The 19,878-nt window shown below is 41.7% G+C and overlaps 1 protein-coding gene across 7 annotated transcripts in view; it reads left to right on the top strand.

Annotated features, from left to right (window-relative positions):
• SPHKAP (SPHK1 interactor, AKAP domain containing) overlaps nt 1-19,878 on the top strand; it is a 191,745-nt gene that overhangs the window by 148,337 nt on the left and 23,530 nt on the right. For all 7 annotated transcript variants that reach the window (XR_009730753.1, XR_009730755.1, XM_061387103.1 and 4 more), the window contains exons 6-7: nt 4,949-5,204; nt 7,547-11,318. Coding sequence is in view for 5 of the 7 variants with exons in the window: in XM_061387103.1 (XP_061243087.1) it covers nt 4,949-5,204; nt 7,547-11,318 (4,028 nt within the window). In the remaining 2 variants the exon portion in view is untranslated. The remainder of the gene's footprint in view (nt 1-4,948; nt 5,205-7,546; nt 11,319-19,878) is intronic.

Raw genomic sequence — 19,878 nt, 5'->3', positions numbered from 1 at the left:
ACATATATTATCTTCTCAAGTTTACAGTACTAAGTTGCACTTAAACTAGAACAGACACACCAGGCATTGGTTGGTTAGCTTGGTTTTCTACTAATCTGCTGAGTAATCAAAACCAGAATTGTCTTCTGTTTCAGGAAAAATAGCAAAATTCTAATTTATACCGTGTGATGCCAAAATGGCATAATTTCTTCTTTCTGGATGCTATTTATTTTTTAGGCTATATCAAACCAGCCAAGCAAATAAATACAGGATAACAGTCCCAAAGATGAAAATGGAGTTTCCTAGGCCCAAAATGAAGTTCCCAGAAGAAAAGAATGTTACTGAAAATTGAGTTTAAAATACTATTATCCTTCAATCCATTAAACTAATGTCCGTTATTATTAAATAAATAATTATAATGCTGAAGAAAACTTTAACATTTTAGATTGTTTAGTCAATTTACATAAAATTTCTGAAAACATGCTGTATAAAAGATTGTGAATGTTCTCACATAAGATATGTGAATAGTGATTGATAACTACAGACTAAAATAATGAGCATTTATTTTCCTCTATAAATTGTTCTTCCTTGTGTTTTAGTTTTGCTGGAAAGTTTTTAAATCTTCTTTTATTCTTTAATCCTTCAAAATAGCAGAAAACGTTTAGTGGGCCACCCACTATTTCTTTCCATACTTCAGATGCTCAGTGAAAATCTACATACAGCCCATTACAATTTGCTCCTCAAGACTAGAACAAGATCATTCCCAGTCAATCTAATAACACATTTCTTTAGTGAGAAAATTAATTGTGTGAAAAGAGAATATGGAAGTGGACCTACGTGCTGTCTGTTTATATTGGGCAAAGCCACAATAACCAAACGTACTTTTTCAAACCTGAATTTTAAGAGTGGTTTCTGCACCAGACCTATTAGTTATGATTTCTAATTAAACTCTCCATGAGGGGAGTTGGAAAAAACACACCAACTGGAGTCCAGCAGACCTGAACTGCAGTGGTGGTTCTTCCCCTTTATATTTCTGTGATGTGGATGAATGGAGAGACAGAGATTGACACATATACACAATTGATGCTATGCATAAAATCGATAACTAATGAGAACTCTACTCAGGTCTCTGTGGCGACCTAAATGGGCAGGAAATCCAAAACAGAGGGGATATATGTATGCATAACATGACTCACTTGGCTGTACAGCAGAAACTAACACAACACTGTAAAGCAACTAGACTCCAATAAAAAATTTGTATAAAAAGAATTGGCCTTTCTGTGCCTCTATCTGTAACAGGGCAGTAGCACCAGCAACCTTGTAGAAAATGGTTAACATTAGAGGCAATAAGGTATACAAAGCACCCAATAGACTATCATAAAAATCATATACTAATATCTGCCACTATTTTTAATTAATTTTTATTGGAGTATAGTTTCTTTACCCTGCTGTATTAGTTTCTACTGTACAGCAAAATGAATCAGCCATACAAATGTTAATACCTGTATCCCCTCTCTTTTGGATTTCCTTTCCATTTAGGTCACCACAGTGCATTGAATAGAGTTCCCTGTGCTATTCAGCGTATCTTCTTAGTAATCTATTTTATACATAGTATCAGTAGCGTATATGCGTCAATCCCAATCTCCCAATTCCTCCCACCCATAGCCCTTTTCCCCTTGGTGTATCTCCCATTATTTTCCAGCCTCTTCTGTTTGCCATCATGTACCTAAGACGCCCAGGATGTTTATTTACTTTCAAGAAGATTGTAAACAAAATACAGTTTCTCCCTAAGGGTACCACATCTGTGTAACATTGCATGTTTAGTAACATCCTTTCCCTAAGTCTGTCTTGAAGTATGACTCAACTGCTTATATTACTTTGTTAACATTCCTTTTGATTTCTGTCCCATTTCACTTTATGTTATTTATATTTAGTCTAAATGATATAAAATAACCAATAATTTTAATCTGTATATGTGACAATTTCATATGGTTCAACTTTGTTATGATTTTTATTCCTATGTGATCTACTGGGAATATATCATGCTGTATTCCCTAGAGTAATTATTTGATTCATGTTTGTACCTCCATTTCATAGAAGAAAACCTATAACAAACCTAGACAGCATATTAAAAAGCAGAGACATTACTTTGCCGACAAAGGTCCATCTAGTCAAAGTTATGGTTTTTTCAGTAGTCATGTATGGATATGAAAGTTGGACCATAAAGAAAGCTGAGAGTCGAAGAATTGATGCTTTTGAACTGGGGTGTTGGAGAAGACTCTTGAAAGTCCCTTGGACTGCAAGGAGATCAAACCAGTCAGTCCTAAAGGAAATCAGTCCTGAATATTCATTGGAAGGACTGATACTGAAGTTGAATACTTCAGCTACCTGATGCAAAGAGCCAACTCACTGGAAAAAACCCTGATGCTGGGAAAGATTGAAGGTGGGAGGAGAAGGGGATGACAGAGGATGAGATGGTTGGATGGCATCACCAAGTCTATGGGAATGAGTTTGAGCAAGCTCTGGGAGTTTGTGATGGACAGGGAAGCCTGGTGTGCTGCAGTCCATGGGGTCGCAAAGAGTGGGACAAGACCAAGCAACTGAACTGAACAGAACTTGTACTTCCCAACATATCTTGCATATAATAGGCACTCAGAAAATATCTGGCAAATTTCACTTTATTGTCTTACTTCTGAATTCAGTGGAAAGAAAAGTAATAAAGTCAGCCACCATTACTCTAGAGCAGTGGGTCCTCACCATCTGGGGGAATCACAAATTGTTTGTGAATTTCACAGAATCTATAGACCAGTACTTCTCAAAAGTTAATGCATGTAGGAATCACCAAAAGTTTTCTTGAAAATGTAGATTCTGATGTGGTAGACCTGGGTGGAGTCTGAGACTATATATTTCTATCAGGCTCCCATGTGATGCTGAGGCTGGTAGTACACAAACCACACTTTGAAAAGCAAGGCCACCTTCCTTGAGAAAAGACCCAGTCACTTAAAGACATAGATAAATCTTATTTCTGAGCCTCCTAGGGACCCCTGTACTCAGAGAATGATTGAATTTTTCATTTTATAATCATCTGTCTTAGAGTTACTCTAATTATATATAGTATACAAAGAGATTGATAAATTATATTTACACACAAAGATATACTACTTGCAGAGATACAATATGAATATCTATGTGTATGTGTTCTTCTGCATGTATGCATCCTCACCACTCGCACACACACACATATATATATACTTATATACATACATATATAATACATTCAGATATCTACATTCAAACTCAAGCATTTCAAAATGGCAAGTTAACTAGGATGAGACCTAATTACCTCCAACCACAGATAAGCATGTGTTTTAAATAATCTCTTTTTATAAGAGGAACATGTAGACATAAAATATTCCCAAGCATTTTAAATCCCATCTTGAGATAAATTTATTTATCTTCCCTTTGCCCACTGTTGTTTCCATGCAAATAATTTTCTCTTAAAAATTGCTAGAAATCAGCATATTGTTCCTCTTACAAAGATGAAAACCCAATGCACAAGTCATATGTGTAACTTACTAGTAATCTGTGCAAGGGCAACTGAGACTTTACTGTTGTTCTAACGAACGACACTATGAATGATGAAAATATGCAGTGGAGAATAGCGGGGACAGTCTGTAGCCTTGGAACTGAGGAGAATCAGCAGGTCTCCGTGTGACACTCTCCAGTGATCTGTCTCCCTCACTGCTGGCCCCATAAACCTGTCCTTTAAAGAGAATTTGATCACTTTCAGTGGATCTTTTTACATCTCATTTTGGCTGCTTGTTCAAATGAACACTACAAATTATAAAATATAACCATAGTTGATAGAACACTTTCCATCTGTGTGAAATACTAGCAGAGAGGTTGTACTGAACATCAGAAAGACAGAAAAACTATTGGTCTGAGAACTTAGAATCATTTAATCAAAAGGAGCACCCAAGACAGCCTTAACTTTCCCCTAGGCTTTATTAAATTTTAGACAGCCTTATTCCTAACTCCAGGCCCCAAACTTCCCTTTTCTTAGAATATTGATTTTAGAGAACTTATTTTTATAAATTGCTTCTCTGCCCCATTGAGATATAAATCATTTTAAAAGCCTTTTGACACTGTACAACCCAAGAATGTCTTTCTCAAGGACCTTGGACCCATCTCCTGGAAATGTCATTAAAGAAGTTAGTGTCCCTATGTCTTTGGAAGAATGGGAGCCTAATTTCTGCAGGCACTTTGCTCCAATTTACAAAACTACCTCCAGCCAAGAAGATACAAGAAGTTTCCTTTTCCTAAGCAAACACAGATGGACTTCAGTCCTCCTCTACCAGCTCTTCAAAACCCTATTGCCTTTTTTTTGTTTCAGTGGAGTTGTAATCCAACTCAGTTCTGGCCTCCTCCTCTTATTTTAAAAGCTTTGAATGAGGTCTTCTGTGCCTGCTAAACTTTGCCTAGTGAAATTTTCACCTAGACAGGAGAGAACAAAAATATGCCATACAACTAGTCAACTTTTCTCCTATATACCCTGTGTTCCAAAGCACCATTTGCATTTTTTCAAGCAGTTCATCAATATATGCCCTGAAGATATTCCAAGTATTTTAAAGGTCACCATTCCTTCTAATGGGAGAGACTAATAGAAGAAAGGTCGGATTTTATATTTTCTCTTGTGTGTGTGTGTGGTGTTGTGTCGGACTCTTTGTGACCCCACAGACTGTAGCCCACCAGGCTTCTCTGTCCATGGGATTCTCCAGACAAGAACACTGGAGTGGGTTGCCATTTCTTTCTCCAGGGGATCTTCCTGACCCAGGGATCAAACTCGCATCTCTTACATCTCATGCATTGGCAGGTGGATCCTTTACCACTAGCATCCCCCAAGAATCTCTGTAGTATTTTTTTGTTGTTGTTGTTTTTAACAAATGCCTTTTTCTCTCTCTACTGGCAGTGTCCTTGGATGTCAGATGTCTGCTTGGTCCAGTGTGCAAGAGGGAACAGACCAAACAGTACCAATTGCATCATCTTTGAAATCAACAAATTTTTGATTGGTCTGGAACTGGTACAGGAGCGGCAGCTCCACCTTGAAACAAACATCTTGAAAGTGGAGGATGACACGAACTGCTCCTTGTCTTCAATTGAAGAAGACTTTCTCACCGCATCTGAGCACTTAGAGGAGGAAAGTGAAGTGGAAGAGTATAGGAACGGTGAGAACTTTCCTGTAAAATGAATGTGCATCCTGAAATTAGTCACCCTATAAAAATGTCTTGGTTACATTTCAGAAAAGTTTCAGGCCACATCAGTTTGGCTGACGCATCACAATCTTCACGTAAGAAGTTTCAGGAGGGAGAGAGAATAAGAAAACACTAGTGAGGATGCTGACGGAGGCACTTTAACAGATTTAATGGTTAGATGGCCCCATTCTCCGTAAAGATGCCTTAGGGATGCTGAAGGAAATCTCTGTTTTAAAACAAAATCTTCCTGCCTGCCAAGAGATGGAGACTATCACTTGGAGGAAAGTTAATTTCCCTAAGATTTCCATTAAAGCCATCTGTTAGCTGAGGCTGAGTGAGATTGGCCTGAATCCGAGCGCTGCCTCTTTGAGGCTGTGAAAGCTGGGGCCAGTGATCTAAGTCTTTCTGAGCTCCAGTTTCCTTATCCATAATTTGGGAGTATAACAGTGTCTCCAGAACTATTATATGTATTATATTTAGCCATTTAAAATATATATTTATTACATTTCTGGGCTTTCCAGGTGGCTCACTGGTAAAGAATCTGCCTATCTATGCAGGAGCCACAGGAGACCCGTGTTAGATCCCTGGGTTAGAAAGATCCCCTGGAGAAGGAAATGGCAACCCAGTCCAGTATTCTTGCCTGGGAAATCCCATGGACAGAGGAGCCTGACAGGCTGCAGTCCATGGGGTCACTCGGACATGACTGAGCCAGCATGATTATTTTTCCAGGGCAGGAGCAAGTAACCCAGAAAAGTTCTTGCTGCTGCTGCTGCTAAGTCGCTTCATTCGTGTCCGACTCTGTGCGATCCCATAGACGGCAGCCCATCAGCCTCCTCCATCCATGGGATTTTCCAGGCAAGAGTACTGGAGTGGGTTGCCATTGCCTTCTCCAGAAAAGTGCTTAGCGTGTGTTTATTAATTATTTCTTTTGACTCATTAATAGAGCTCAGTGAACAATGAGTTACTTTTCCCCAAAGAGGAAGGGATACTCCAGATTCTGTTCTCACTGTCCTTGGGGCACGAGAGAAACTCTCTCAACAAGGCCCACGATATCCTGCATATCCTGCCTTCTCCCTCTGTATCCACTGGGCAGCTGCAAGACACAGTTGTCTTGGTTACTTTCTCGCCAAAGCACAGTGACCAGCCCTCAGCTCCCAGATGCCCTCTTCCACTCTAGCACTGGCATCTGTACTCCACACTGAAAGCCATTCTATTGAGGGCAGTTCACAATGAAACTCAAAAGCTTTTGCAGATTCATATTTCTTGAAGAAATATTCAAAATACTATTTTCAAAAAACAGAAAAAAAAGATAACTGATCCTTTAAGGCATTTTTGGAAATAAAGATTATTTTAGACTCATGTGAACCTGCTATCTAAAAAGTAATGGTGCATGTAACGTCTCGAATTATGGCTTTTTATGTTTGTTTTTGTCTCTGTTCCATTTATATCTGCTCTGATCTTTATGATTTCTTTCCTTCTACTAACTTTGGGTTTTGTTTGTCCTTCTTTATCTAAAAAAATAGTACAAATGAACTTATTTATAAAACAGAAATAGAGTCACAGATGTTGAAAACAGACTCATGATTACCAGGTGGAAATGGTCGCGGGCGGGGGGCGGGCTGGGAGATTGGGAGTGACATATACGCAGTGTGCTGTGCTGGACGTAGTCGCTCAGTCGTGTCCAACTCTTTGCAAACCCATGAGCTGTAGCCAACCAGGCTCCTCTGTCCTTGGGATTCTCTAGGGAAGAACACTGAAGTAGGTTTCCATGCCCTCCTCCAGAGGATCTTCCCAATCCAGGGATTGAACCTAGGTCTCCCGCATTGTGGTTGGGTTCTTTACCATCTGAGTCACCAGGGAGGCTCAAAAATGCTGGAGTGGGTGGCTTCTCCCTTTTCCAGGGGAACTTCCCAACTCAGGAATTGAACCAGGGTCTCCTGCATTGCAGGCGAATTCTCTACCAGCTGAGCCACCCGGGAAGCCCCATATACATACTACTGTATATAAAATAGATAACTAATAAGAACCTATTGTATAGTGCAGGGAACTGTATCCAATACTTTGTGACGACCTACATGGGAAAAAAATCTAAAAATGACTCGGTGTGTGTATATATATATATATATATATATATATAATTGATTCACTTTTCTGCATACTTAAAACCAACACAACAATGTAAATCAACTGTACTCCAATAAAAAAAAGTACTCAGAATTGCAAAAAAAACAGAATAAAAGCAGATGATCAAAAGTGAAAAAATAATATTTTTACTTAAATAAAATAAATAAGTAGTATCATTTTCTCTTTACCAGGTTATGAAAATATAAATGTCTCAACCAGTATCTTGGAAAATAAAAAGCCAAAGGAAGCCACTAAGGAGGAATGGAATTACAGCAAGGAAAAATTACTTTATACATTGGAAGACAAGTATGTTAGCAAATATCATCCACCACTGGTTAAAACAGAAGGATCTCTGGGAAGAGTGGCAGAATATACAAGTCTGCAGAGTCTAGATCCTTCAGCCAAGATATCAAAGTGGAAAGGTGAAGCTGTGGGGAATGAGCGGTCAACCACAAAGGATTATTCTTCAGAAAAGTGTAAAAGTCAAGAGGAAAACTCACAGGCGCTATGTAGTCCAGGCAATGCTTATTTCTCAAAGATGGTTAAGAGGGATGGACTTTCTGCATGTGGGACTTTCTCTGAGCGTGACAGCAAGTTAGACCCAGGAGACCATGAAGACCGCACAAGCTCTCTTCTTCCCTTACAAGATGGAGAAGCCACAACAGGCGAGTATGCCACGAATTTAGCGGAATCTGTGCTGCAAGATGCATTTCTTCGACTCTCTAAGTCTCAGCCTGCTCTCCCCCAGGAATCTGCAGTCAGTGTTTCTGTAGGAAGTGCTCTGCTTCCCAGTGGCTCTTCCACAAAAGATATCGTGGTACCTCAGTCATGGAACGAGCCCCCCAAAATCGTCATTGTCCAGAGTCCAGAAGGCAGTGATGCTGGCCCTGAGCCAGGCATCTCCTCGTGGCCCGAGACAGAAGTCTCCAGTGAAACTTCAGGTGTCCCCTCTGGAGAGAACTCCAGAAGACGCCCCCAGAGTCCTCTAGAAGTAGCATTAGCTTGTGCAGCCACTGTTATTGGGACCATTTCCAGTCCACAAGCCACAGAAAGATTCAAAATGGAGCAAGAACCTCTGGTTTCACACCATCCACTGGGAGGTGATGAGCCAGGACAAACTCAGGCCTCTCAAGTACTCAAGGATCCCTCCCTCAGTGAATACTCATTTCCGTCTGCTTTATGTGGCATGACTCAGGTGGCCAGTGCTGTTGCTGTCTGTGGCCTGGGAGAAACAGGAGAGGTGAAGTGCCCGGTGGCTTCCAGTGGCTTCCTGTCTGAAGTTGAGGCCCCTGCAGCCATCCCCCCACTTTGTGGTTTAGTGGCAGAAAAGAGCATGGAGCTGGGGAATGAAGCCATTGCAGAGGCCTTGCTCAAGGAGGTTGCCTTGGTCTTAACAAGACCTAACGCCTACAGCAGCATTGGAGACCTCATGGAGTCAGTGAATAGGAGGATCGTAGAAGCTGTTTCAAAGCCTCAGACCTTGTGCTCAGAAAATGCCCTTGGGAATGAACTGGCACAGACCCTGTCTAATGTTATCCTGAAGCATTCCATTGATGAAATTCACCAGAAAAATAAAATGATAGACCCCAATGATGACAGGGACTCATCTGAAACCCTGGAATCCTTAATGGAAAGTGTAAATCAGCTGCTCTTCAATGTGATACGCTTCACGTTCGAGAAGATGAGCCACCTTGTACAGCTTGGGGGATGTCCCCCTGTCCTTTCTAAGGAGACCATCAGATGGAGGGAAACCGAACCAGACTTCCAGCCAACTGATCAAGCCATTTGTCCAGCATGGACAAAAGCCGCTGAATACTCCAATTGCCATCCACTTAGCAACCTGCATATCAGCAGTCCTGTTATCAATGATCTTGTAGATGCTGGACATCCGAAGCAAGACAGCAAGGGTCCAGCACAGTCAGGTCTTTCCCAGATCCCCACACTGCAATCTGAATTATCCTGCAGTACCAGCATGTCTGCTAAAACACCACCCAAGGAAATATATCTGAAAGGATCGGTAGTGGAGGATATGAAAAACCCTCCTGCACCACCCAGTGATAATGAGAATGAATGCAGAGCCCCTCCAGAGGAAGAAATGACACCAACAGTTGGCAAGTACAGCATCAGCTCTCAGGACACTGAGGACAGCATCATTGCAAATGCTCAAGAAAAGTACAATGGTGCCTTGCCTCTGAACAGTGAACTTCAAGTTTGCCCGTCTTTGTTGGGGGATGATTTGCTGCTTCCTGCTCAATCCACGCTACCAGAAAAAGACCCAGACATATACTGCATTGCAGACTTCGCAGAAGAATTAGCAGAGACGATCGTCTCCATGGCAACGGAAATCGCAGCGATTTGCCTTGACAACTCCAATGGAAAACAACCCTGGTTCTGTGCATGGAAAAGAGGGAATGAGTTTCTGGTTACCCCCAACATCTCCTGCCGATCCTTGAAGAAGAAGAAAGAGAGCCAGGCCAGCGGGGCCACTGTGAGGAAACACAAGCCCCCGCGACTCAGCGAGATCAAGAGGAAAACCGATGAGCACCCGGAGCTGAAAGAGAAGCTGATGAACAGGGTGGTGGACGAGTCCATGAACCTCGAGGACATCCCAGACTCTGTCAGTATTTTTGCAAACGAAGTGGCAGCCAAGATCATGAACCTCACAGAGTTCTCCTTGGTGGACGGTGTGTGGCAAGCACAGGGCTACCCCCGGAGTCGGTTACTGGGTGGGGACAGGTGGAACCGCCTGAAGGCCTCCAGCTGCGAGAGCATTCCAGAGGAGGACTCTAACACCCGGGCCTATGTGAACAGTCTGGGTTTAATGAGTACCCTGAGTCAGCCAGTTAGCCGGGCCAGCTCCGTCTCTAAGCAGTCGAGCTGTGAGAGCATCACCGATGAGTTTTCCAGGTTCATGGTGAACCAGATGGAAAATGAAGGAAGAGGCTTCGAGTTACTGCTGGATTACTACGCAGGCAAGAATGCCAGCAGCATCTTGAACTCAGCTGTGCAACAGGCCTGCCGGAAAAACGACCATCTGAGTGTGAAGCCAAGCTGTCCCTCGAAGCAGTCCAGCACCGAAAGCATCACCGAGGAGTTCTACAGGTACATGCTGAGGGACATTGAACGAGAGGGCAAAGACGGCCCCTCCTCCAGGCAAGGCAGCCAGGACTGGACCACTGGCTTGCTCTCGCCTTCTCTGCGGTCCCCCTTGTACTACAGACAGTCGTCTGTGCCCGACGGCAGATCTCCGGGCGCCAGGCTCACGGTGAACGTGCCCATCAAAGCTAACTCCTTAGACGGCTTTTCTCAACACAGCCAGCAAGACTTCCTCAGCGTCCAGCCAGTCGGCGGCGCTTCCTCCTCGGGTCTCTGCAAATCTGACTCTTGCCTGTATCGCAGAGGCGGGGCTGACCACATCACAAACATGTTAATTCACGAGACGTGGGCAAACTCAATCGAGGCTCTCATGCGGAAGAACAAAATTATAGTGGATGATGCCGGCGCGGCTGATGCTGAACCTCCTTCAGGGGGCCCCTCCTTGCAAGTGGAAAAGTGTGCGGGCAGATTAGCTTCGGGCAGGGTGCAAAGTGGACCAGCTCTGCTTGTGCAGGAGTCTGTGGATTATCCGAGGAAAAACTCAATCACAGAAAGCAGCCATCTCCCAGGGTCGTCCCCAAGCAAAGCTGCTCCTCTTACAAGTCACAGCAGTTTAGATTTTAAAAAGGAAACTCCCTCATGCCACCATGCGGTCCCTCTAAGCCACACCCGGCGATCACTTTGCTCAAGGGAAGTGCCTTTAATCCAGATCGAAACAGATCAGAGAGAAGAATGTGTGGGAGAACCTGAACACGTTATTTCCGAACACAGCCCCCTAGAGGAAAAAGAAAGGTGTTTGGAAGAAGAAAAGGTCCCAGAGTCAGGGAAGGGTGAAGACGCTGCCCTGAGTGCCTGCCAGAACCCCAGGTGAGTGAGTGATCTCTTAGACGAACGAAGGTTCATGGGACTGCACTTTGCACCTTAATCACTATTTATTCTAAATCTTAGGAACTTACTGGTGCAGGAACTGAATTCCTGAGATAGTCATTGGCCTCCCTGAGTTAATATACACTTTCCCAGGTGGTGCTAGTGGTAAAGAACCCTCCTGCCAATGCAGGAGACATAAGAAATATGGGTTCAGACCCTGCGTTGGGAAGATCCCCTGGAGGAGGCATGGCAACACACGCCAGTATTCATGCCTGGAGACATGTGCATGCCTATGGACAGAGGAGCCTAGCGAGCTACAGTCCAGAGGGTGGCAAAGAGTCAGACACGAAGTGACTTAGCATACATATAATAGAAAGGCAGAAGTAAATTTTTTTTAATTCCTAAAACAAATTAGGTTTCTGTGTATAATAAAAGAAATGCGATATCATTCTCCCCATTAAAATTAATCTCCCATAGTAAGCTACCTTTTGAAATTAATTCATGGCAACTTTCAAGCAAAAAAGAAAACACATCAACTTGATCACTTGAAAAAAAAGCTAAATTTAAATAAGTTTTAATATTGGAATCTGACATTAAATATTTTGGTGTAATTTTCCCCCAGGTTCTCTCGAGTTTTTCTTTCTTGTCTTACCCTAAAGATCTTTGCAAGGACACCATGTCCCACAGTGCTGACTCTTTAGATTCATAGTATAATACAGGCTTCCGTGCAAGTGGTAAAAAATACCTGCCAACCCATGAGACACAGTTTGATCCCTGGGTGGGAAAGATTCCCTGGAGAAGGAAATGGCAGCTCATTCCAGTTTTTGTGCCTGGAAAATTCCATGGTCAGAGAAGCCTGGCAGGCTACAGACCATGGGGTTGCAAGAGAATCAGACACGACTTAGTGACTAAACATCAACATAATCACGGTAGGATAAGTGCAGAAATAAACACTGGGATGTTGTTATTTCAATAGTTCTTTTTCCAGAAAATCATAATGCAGGTGACAGTGCATTTTGAATTTGAGAGAAGGTAATTATTTCTCTCAGGCAGCTTAAAGAAAAATCAGTTCCTTTTACAACTCCCATTTTCTGTAGCAAATTCATAAGATTCTTGAATATGAAACCACTGTAGCATTTAAAAATTTGATATATACTTTAAGTTTTTTTCTAAGCTACAGAATAAACAGAGACAAAAATTAATCTACTGGCTTTGGGAAACATAAGTTGAGAAATAGCTTGCATTATCTTTTCAGAGATACACATCTATCATTCAGAGAGCTTATGATTTTTAAGTGTTTAGCTGCAATTAACCAGTTGAACATAGGCTTCTTCAAATTTTGTCAGCTCTGGAAAATCCCTAGGACATCCACACCCCCACCAAGAATGAGAAATCCCCCAAATGGATCCATCTTCAGGTACAAACGATCATTATAAAGCATCTTTACAAGTTATGGGCAGTGGGTGCTCCAGTTGCACTTTCTTAGCTACTTAGTGCTAAAAGTTTAGCTTTCCAGTTGGATTAAATCCTAGAAGAATGCAGGGGACAGAGGCATGAAAACGTACAAGCAAAAGAACATGAACTGACTAAGAAGACAAGTTCTTACATATTGTAATTCTCCGACAATACTTGTCAAAATCTTACAGAAGTACCATATCTTACCATAGTGTTCACCACCTCCAGGAAATATGATGCATGACAAGGTATTAATTGTGATTAAAGACTTGTTTTGGATTCCAGGTTTGACTTGAAAACTCCAGCTGAGATTCTTAGTAAAAGAAGATCATCTAGCTAGGGAGCATTCTTGAACCAATAGTTCAACAAGGTTCATACTTGTAGGCTCAAATCTAATAGTGGCGGTCACTGAAATTAGATACCATGCATTCTACAATTTTGAGTTAAATGTCACAAATGATACTCAAAATAGGTACAACCTAAGAACATTCCAAAAGGTTGGGAAATAGGCATGAATAAAACTTCCAACTGAATTAGTTTGTGTTCCCAATAAATGACCCAAACACATATTATCTCATAATGTGGATTCCTGATTCAATTTTCCAACACTGAAAGAGAAAAAAAACTTGGTAGAATCATCAGCCTTCAAAATTCAAGAGCTAAATCTTTTCTCAAAGCATCCAGACTAAGCATTTAATATATTTTTCTTTTTGGCACAATATAAAGAATTGTAGGAACTTCCCTTGTGGTCCAGGGGTTAGACCATAGGCCAAGTGCTTTCAGTGCAGGGGCATGATAGCCCACCAGGCGAATCTGTCCCTAGGATTTTCCAGCAGAAATACTGGAATGGGTTGCCATTTCCTTCTCCAGTGGATCTTCCCAACCTAGGGATCAAACCATGTCTCCTTCACTGGCAAACAAGTTCTTCACCACTCAGGCACCAGGAAAGACCTTACTCACCTGCTGTTGTTCAGTCACTCAGTCGTGTCAGACTCTCTGCAACCTCTTGGACTGCAGCAGGTTTCCCTGTCCTTCCCCAGCTCCTGGAGCTTGCACAAACTCATGTCCATTGAGTTGATGATACAGTCAAACCATCTCATTCTCTGTCATCCTCTTCTCCTCCTGCCTTCAGTCTTTCCCATCATCAGGGACTTTTCTAATGAGTTGGCTCTTCACATCAGGTGGCCAAAGTATTGGAGCTTCAACTTTAGCATCATTCCTTCCAAAGAACACCCAGGGCTGATCTCCTTTAGAATGGACTGGTTGGATCTCCTTGCAGTCCAAGGGACTCTCAAGAGTCTTCTCCAACACTGCAGTTCAAAAGCATCAATTCTTCGGCACTCAGCTTCCTTTATGTTCCAACTCTCACATCCACACATAACTACTGGAAAAACTATAGCTTTTATACAGACCTTTCTTGGCAATGTCTCTGATTTTTAATACACTATCTAGGTTTGTCATAGCTTTTCTTCCAAGAAGCAAGCATCTTTTAATTTCATGGCTGCAGTCACCAATCTGCAGTGATTTTGGAGCCCAAGAAAATAAAGCCTGTCACTGTTTCCATTGTTTCCCCATCTTTTCCCCAGGAACTGAGGGGACTGGATGCCATAATCTTTGTTTCTTGAATGTTGAGTTTTGAGCCAGCTTTTTCACTCTGTTCTTTCACCTTCATGAAGAAGCTCTTTAGTTCTTCTTCACTTTCTGCCATAAGGGTGGTATCATCTGCATATCTGAGATTATTGATATTTCTCCTGGCAATCTTAATTCCAGCTTGTGCTCCATCCAGCCCAGCATTTCTCATGATGTACCCTGCATATAAATTAAATAAGCAGGGTGACAATATACAGCCTTAACGAACTCCTTTTCCTATTTGGAACCAGTCTGTTGTTCCATGTCTGGTTCTGTTGCTTTTTGACTTGCAAACAGGTTTCTCAGGAGGCAGGAAAGGTGGTCTGGTATTCCCAACTCTAAGAATTTTCCACAGTGTATTGTGATCCACACAGTCAAAGACTTTGGCATAGTCAATGAAGCAGAAATAGATGTTTTTCTGGAATTCTCTGCTTTTTCTATGATCCAGTGGATGTTGACAATTTGATCTCTGGTTCTTCTGCTTTTTCTAAATCCAGCTTGAACATCTAGAAGTTCACAGTTCATGTACTGTTGAAGCCTAACTTGGAGAATTTTGAGCATTACTTTGCTAGTGTGTGAGGTAAGTGCAATTGGGCAGTAGTTTGAATGTTCTTTGGCATTGCCTTTCTTTAGGATTGGAATGAAAACTGACCTTTTCCAGTTCTGTCACCTGGATTTTCCAAATTTGCTGGCATATTGAGTGCAGCACTTTCACAGCATCATCTTTCAGGATTTGAAATAGCTCAGCTGTAATTCCATCACCTCCACTAGCTATGTTCATAGTGATGCTTCCTAAGGCCCCCTTGCCTTCTCACTCCAGGATGTCTGGCTCTAGGTGAGTGATCACGCCTTCGTGGTTATCTGGGTCATGAAGATCTTTTCTGTGCAGTTCTTCTGTGTATTCTTGCCACCTCTTCTTAATATCTTCTGCTTCTGTTAGGTCCATACCATTTCTGTCCTTTATTGTGCCATCTTTGCATGAAATTTTCCCTTGGTATCTCTAATTTCCTTAAAGAGATCTTTAATCTTTCCCACTCTGTTGTTTTCCTCTATTTCTTTGCATTGATCAGTTAGGAATTCTTTCTCATTTCTCTTTGCTATTCTTTGGAACTCTGCATTCAGATGGGTATATCTTTCCTTTTCTCATTTGCCTTTGCTTCTCTTCTTTTCTCAACTATTTGTAAGGCCTCCTCAGACAACCATTTTTCCTTTTTGCATTTCTCTTTCTTGGGGATCATTTTGATCATTGCCTCCTGTACAATGTTACGAACCTCCATCCATCATTCTTCAGGCACTCTGTCTCACCTGTAGGCAGTAATCATCAGAAGATTCTTAAGGTTTACATAAAGAAATGTAGCCAGGCTCTTAACTCAGCACCTAGTCTATTACAAATACTCAATAAATGTTTACTCTATAGTTGTTGTTTGGGCTTAAGGTATATGGTTGCTTTTATTCCAGAAGATCTTTTTCCCAAGAGAAACTTGTTATAAACAGTGTGAGAATTTTATTAAAACCAGAGAATTCTCAGGATTTGCAAGAGGGAAATTAGTCATACTTAGATCACATTTTCTAAGTTCAGGGTTGTTATCAGGAGATTTGATGTGTCAAAATACCTAACTATGGAGCTCAATTCCCTGTGAAAGACTTCCTACCCACTTATACACAAGAGGGAGGGAGATGACATAGGCACACATTAGATTGTTTGGAAGTGGGGAGGTGTCATGTCCTGAAGATATTATTAGGCTATTCTCTGAGGGACATTCTCATAATTCTTACTAAAAGCTTCGTAAAAGCTCAACATAATTAAATAAAAATTACATTCTTACTTTTTTGTTATGTAAAACCAGAATTCATCATGGCCATCAGACCCAAATAGAAATACTGTAGCTCAGACAGTAAGGAATCGGCCTGCAATGCAGGAGACCCAGGTTCTTTCCCTGGATTGGGAAGATCCTCTGGAGAAGGGAATGGCAATCCACCCCAGCATTCTTGCCTGGACAATTCCATGGACAGAGGAGCCTGGGGGGCCACAGTCCATGGGGTCGCAAAGAGTCGGACACGACTGAGCAACTAACACCACTACTGCTACTATTGTATTTCAGGCCATCTCATTTGTCCACATACCGAATTAAATCAATTTTAAAGAGCTTAAGTGATTTAGGATAGCCCAGTTCTTGATTTCTGGGAAAATATTATTCTATTGGTGAACAGCAATGTGTTCTTAACTCAACCACCTTCTCTGAAATTATTGAAAAGCAGTTATCTAACTTTTTGATAATTGGAGACCAAGGTATAAACACCAAACTGAAAATTTTGATCATTCACATGTTGCACTCACCTTATATAATTTTTTAGAAATACATTGTGTATTCAATTATGTTTGCTTCAAGAAAAAAAATTTTCACCTGACAAATATTTGCATGCTCATCTGGGATACACATTGCCACTGGACCTGCAAGCACAAGAGAACATAAAGATTTCGTGCCTGCACCCATGGCTCTTGGGCTTCCCTGGTGACTCAAACAGTAAATCATCTGCCTGAAATGCCGGAGACCTGGGTTCAATCCCTGGGTCGGGAAGATCCCCTGGAGAAGGAAATGGCTACCCACTCCAGTATTCTTGTCTGGGAAATCCCATGGACAGAGCAGCCTAGGGGGCTACCTTGCACACCAGTGGGAGAAATAGACAGTGTGCATGGAAAAACCCTTTTGAAAAAGATTACTGTAGAGTGTGATGAGAGGAAAATAAGAAGAATAATGTGACAGAAAATAACTAGTTGGGGGGAGTGGCTTCTTAAGATAGAATGTTGGCGTTTGAGACAAAATGTGAAAAAAGAGAGAAATGATGCCAATGACATGAAGAATTGAATTGAACTGAATCTTTAACATCATTGTGTTCTAGACAGACAAAAATTTTCCCAGGATGAATCACCTAGAAATCCTAGATTGAGTATAATAAACATCCTTTTAAATCTAGGGCTGAACTTAATAATCATAATCATATGACAATCTCAGAGGCAGAAAATGGAAGGATCTGAAACAAAAGTGACAATCTTGTTAGAGTGTTTTGACCATTAAAAAATTAATGCACTTAATCAGTTCAGTTCAGTCGCTCAGTCATGTCCAGCTCTTTGTGACCCCATGAATCGCAGCACGCCAGGCCTCCCTGTCCATCACCAACTCCCGGAGTTCACTCAGACTCACGTCCATCGAGTCAGTGATGCCATCTAGCCATCTCATCCTCTGTCATCCCCTTCTCCTCCTGCCCTCAATCCCTCCCAGCATCAGAGTCTTTTCCAATGAGTCAACTCTTCTCATGAGGTGGCCAAAGTACTGGAGTTTCAGCTTTAGCAGCATTCCTTCCAAAGAAATCCCAGGGCTGATCTCCTTCAGAATGGACTGGTTGGATCTCCTTGCAGTCCAAGGGACTCTCAAAAGTCTTCTCCAACACCACAGTTCAAAAGCATCAATTCTTTGGCACTCACCTTTCTTCACAGTCCAACTCTCACATCCATACATGACCACTGGAAAAACCATAGCCTTGACTAGAAGGACCTTTGTTGGCAAAGTAATGTCTCTGCTTTTCAATATGCTATGTAGGTTGGTCATAACTTTCCTTTCAAGGAGTTAGCGTCTTTTAATTTCATGGCTGCAGTCACCATCTGCAGTGATTTTGGAACCCAAGAAAATAAAGTCTGACACTGTTTCCACTCTTTCCCCATCTATTTCCCATGAAGTGATGGGACCAGATGCCATGATCTTCGTTTTCTGAATGTTGAGTTTTAAGCCAACTTTTTCACTCTCCTCTTTCACCTTCATCAAGAGGCTTTTTAGTTCCTCTTTCTGCCATAATATTGATGTCATCTGCATATCTGAGGTTATTGATATTTCTCCTGGCAATCTTGATTCCAGCTTGTGCTTTCTCCAGCCCAGCGTTTCTCATGATGTACTCTGCATAGAAGTTAAATAAGCAGGGTGACAATATACAGCCTTGATGTACTCCTTTTCCTATTTGGAACCAGTCTGTTGTTCCATGTCCAGTTCTAACTGTTGCTTCCTGACCTGTATACAGATTTCTCAAGAGGCAGGTCAGGTGGTCTGGTATTCCCATCTCTTTCAGAATATTCCACAGTGTATTGTGATCCACACAGTCAAAGGTTTTGGCATAGTCAATAAAGCGGAAATAGATGTTTTTCTGGAACTCTCTTGCTTTTTCGATGATCCAGCGGATGTTGGCAATTTGGTCTCTGGTTCCTCTGCCTTTTCTAAAACCAGCTTGAACATCTGGAAGTGCATGGTTCACGTATTACTGAAGCCCGGCTTGGAGAATTTTGAGCATTACTTTACTAGCGTGTGAAATGAGAGCAATTGTGCGGTACTTTGAGCATTCTTTGGCATTGCCTTTCTTTGGGATTGGAATAAAAACTGACCTTTTCCAGTCCTGTGGCCACTGCTGCATTTTCCAAATTTGCTGGCATATTGAGTGCAGCACTTTCACAGCATCATCTTTCAGGATTTAAAATAGCTCAACTGGAATTCCATCACCTCCACTAGCTTTGTTTGTAGTGATGCTTTCTAAGGCCCACTTGACTTCACATTCCAGGATGTCTGGCTCTAGGTGAGTGATCACACCATCATGATTATCTGGGTCGTGAAGATCTTTTTTGTACAGTTCTTCTGTGTATTCTTGCCACCTCTTCTGAATATCTTCTGCTTCTGTTAAGTCCATACCATTTCTGGCCTTTATCGAGCCCATCTTTGCATGAAATGTTCCCTTGGTATCTCTAATTTTCTTGAAGAGATCTCTAGTCTTTCCCATTCTGTTGTTTTCCTCTATTTCTTTGCATTGATCGCTGATGAAGTCTTTCTTATCTCTCCTTGCTGTTGTTTGGAACTCTGCATTCAGATGAGTATATCTTTCCTTTTCTCCTTTGCTTTTTGCTTCCCTTCTTTTCACAGCTATTTGTAAGGCCTCCTCAGACAGCCATTTTGCTTTTTTGCATTTCTTTTCCATGGGGATGGTCTTGATCCCTGTCTCCTGTACAATGTCACGAACCTCAGTCCACAGTTCATCAGGCACTCTATCTATCAGATCTAGTCCCTTAAATCTATTTCTCACTTCCACTGTATAATCATAAGGGATTTGATTTAGGTCATACCTGAATGGTCTAGTGGTTTTCCCTACTTTCTTCAATTTCAGTCTGAATTTGGCAATAAGGAGTTCCTGATCCGAGCCACAGTCAGCTCCTGGTCTTGTTTTTGTTGACTGTATAGAGCTTCTCCATCTTTGGCTGCAAAGAATATAATCAATCTGATTTCGGTGTTGACCATCTAGTGATGTAATAAACATCCTTTTAAATCTAGGGCTGAACTTAATAATCATAGTCATATGACAATCTCAGAGGCAGAAAATGGAAGGATCTGAAACAAAAGTGACAATCTTGTTAGAGTGTTTTGACCATTAAAAAATTAATGCA

This window comes from Bos javanicus, chromosome 2 (genome assembly GCF_032452875.1).
Source record: "Bos javanicus breed banteng chromosome 2, ARS-OSU_banteng_1.0, whole genome shotgun sequence".
In the NCBI taxonomy this organism is placed as follows: Eukaryota; Metazoa; Chordata; class Mammalia; order Artiodactyla; family Bovidae; genus Bos; species Bos javanicus.
The sequence above is the reverse complement of the archived record's forward strand: the minus strand, read 5'-3'. Positions and strand labels throughout refer to the sequence as shown.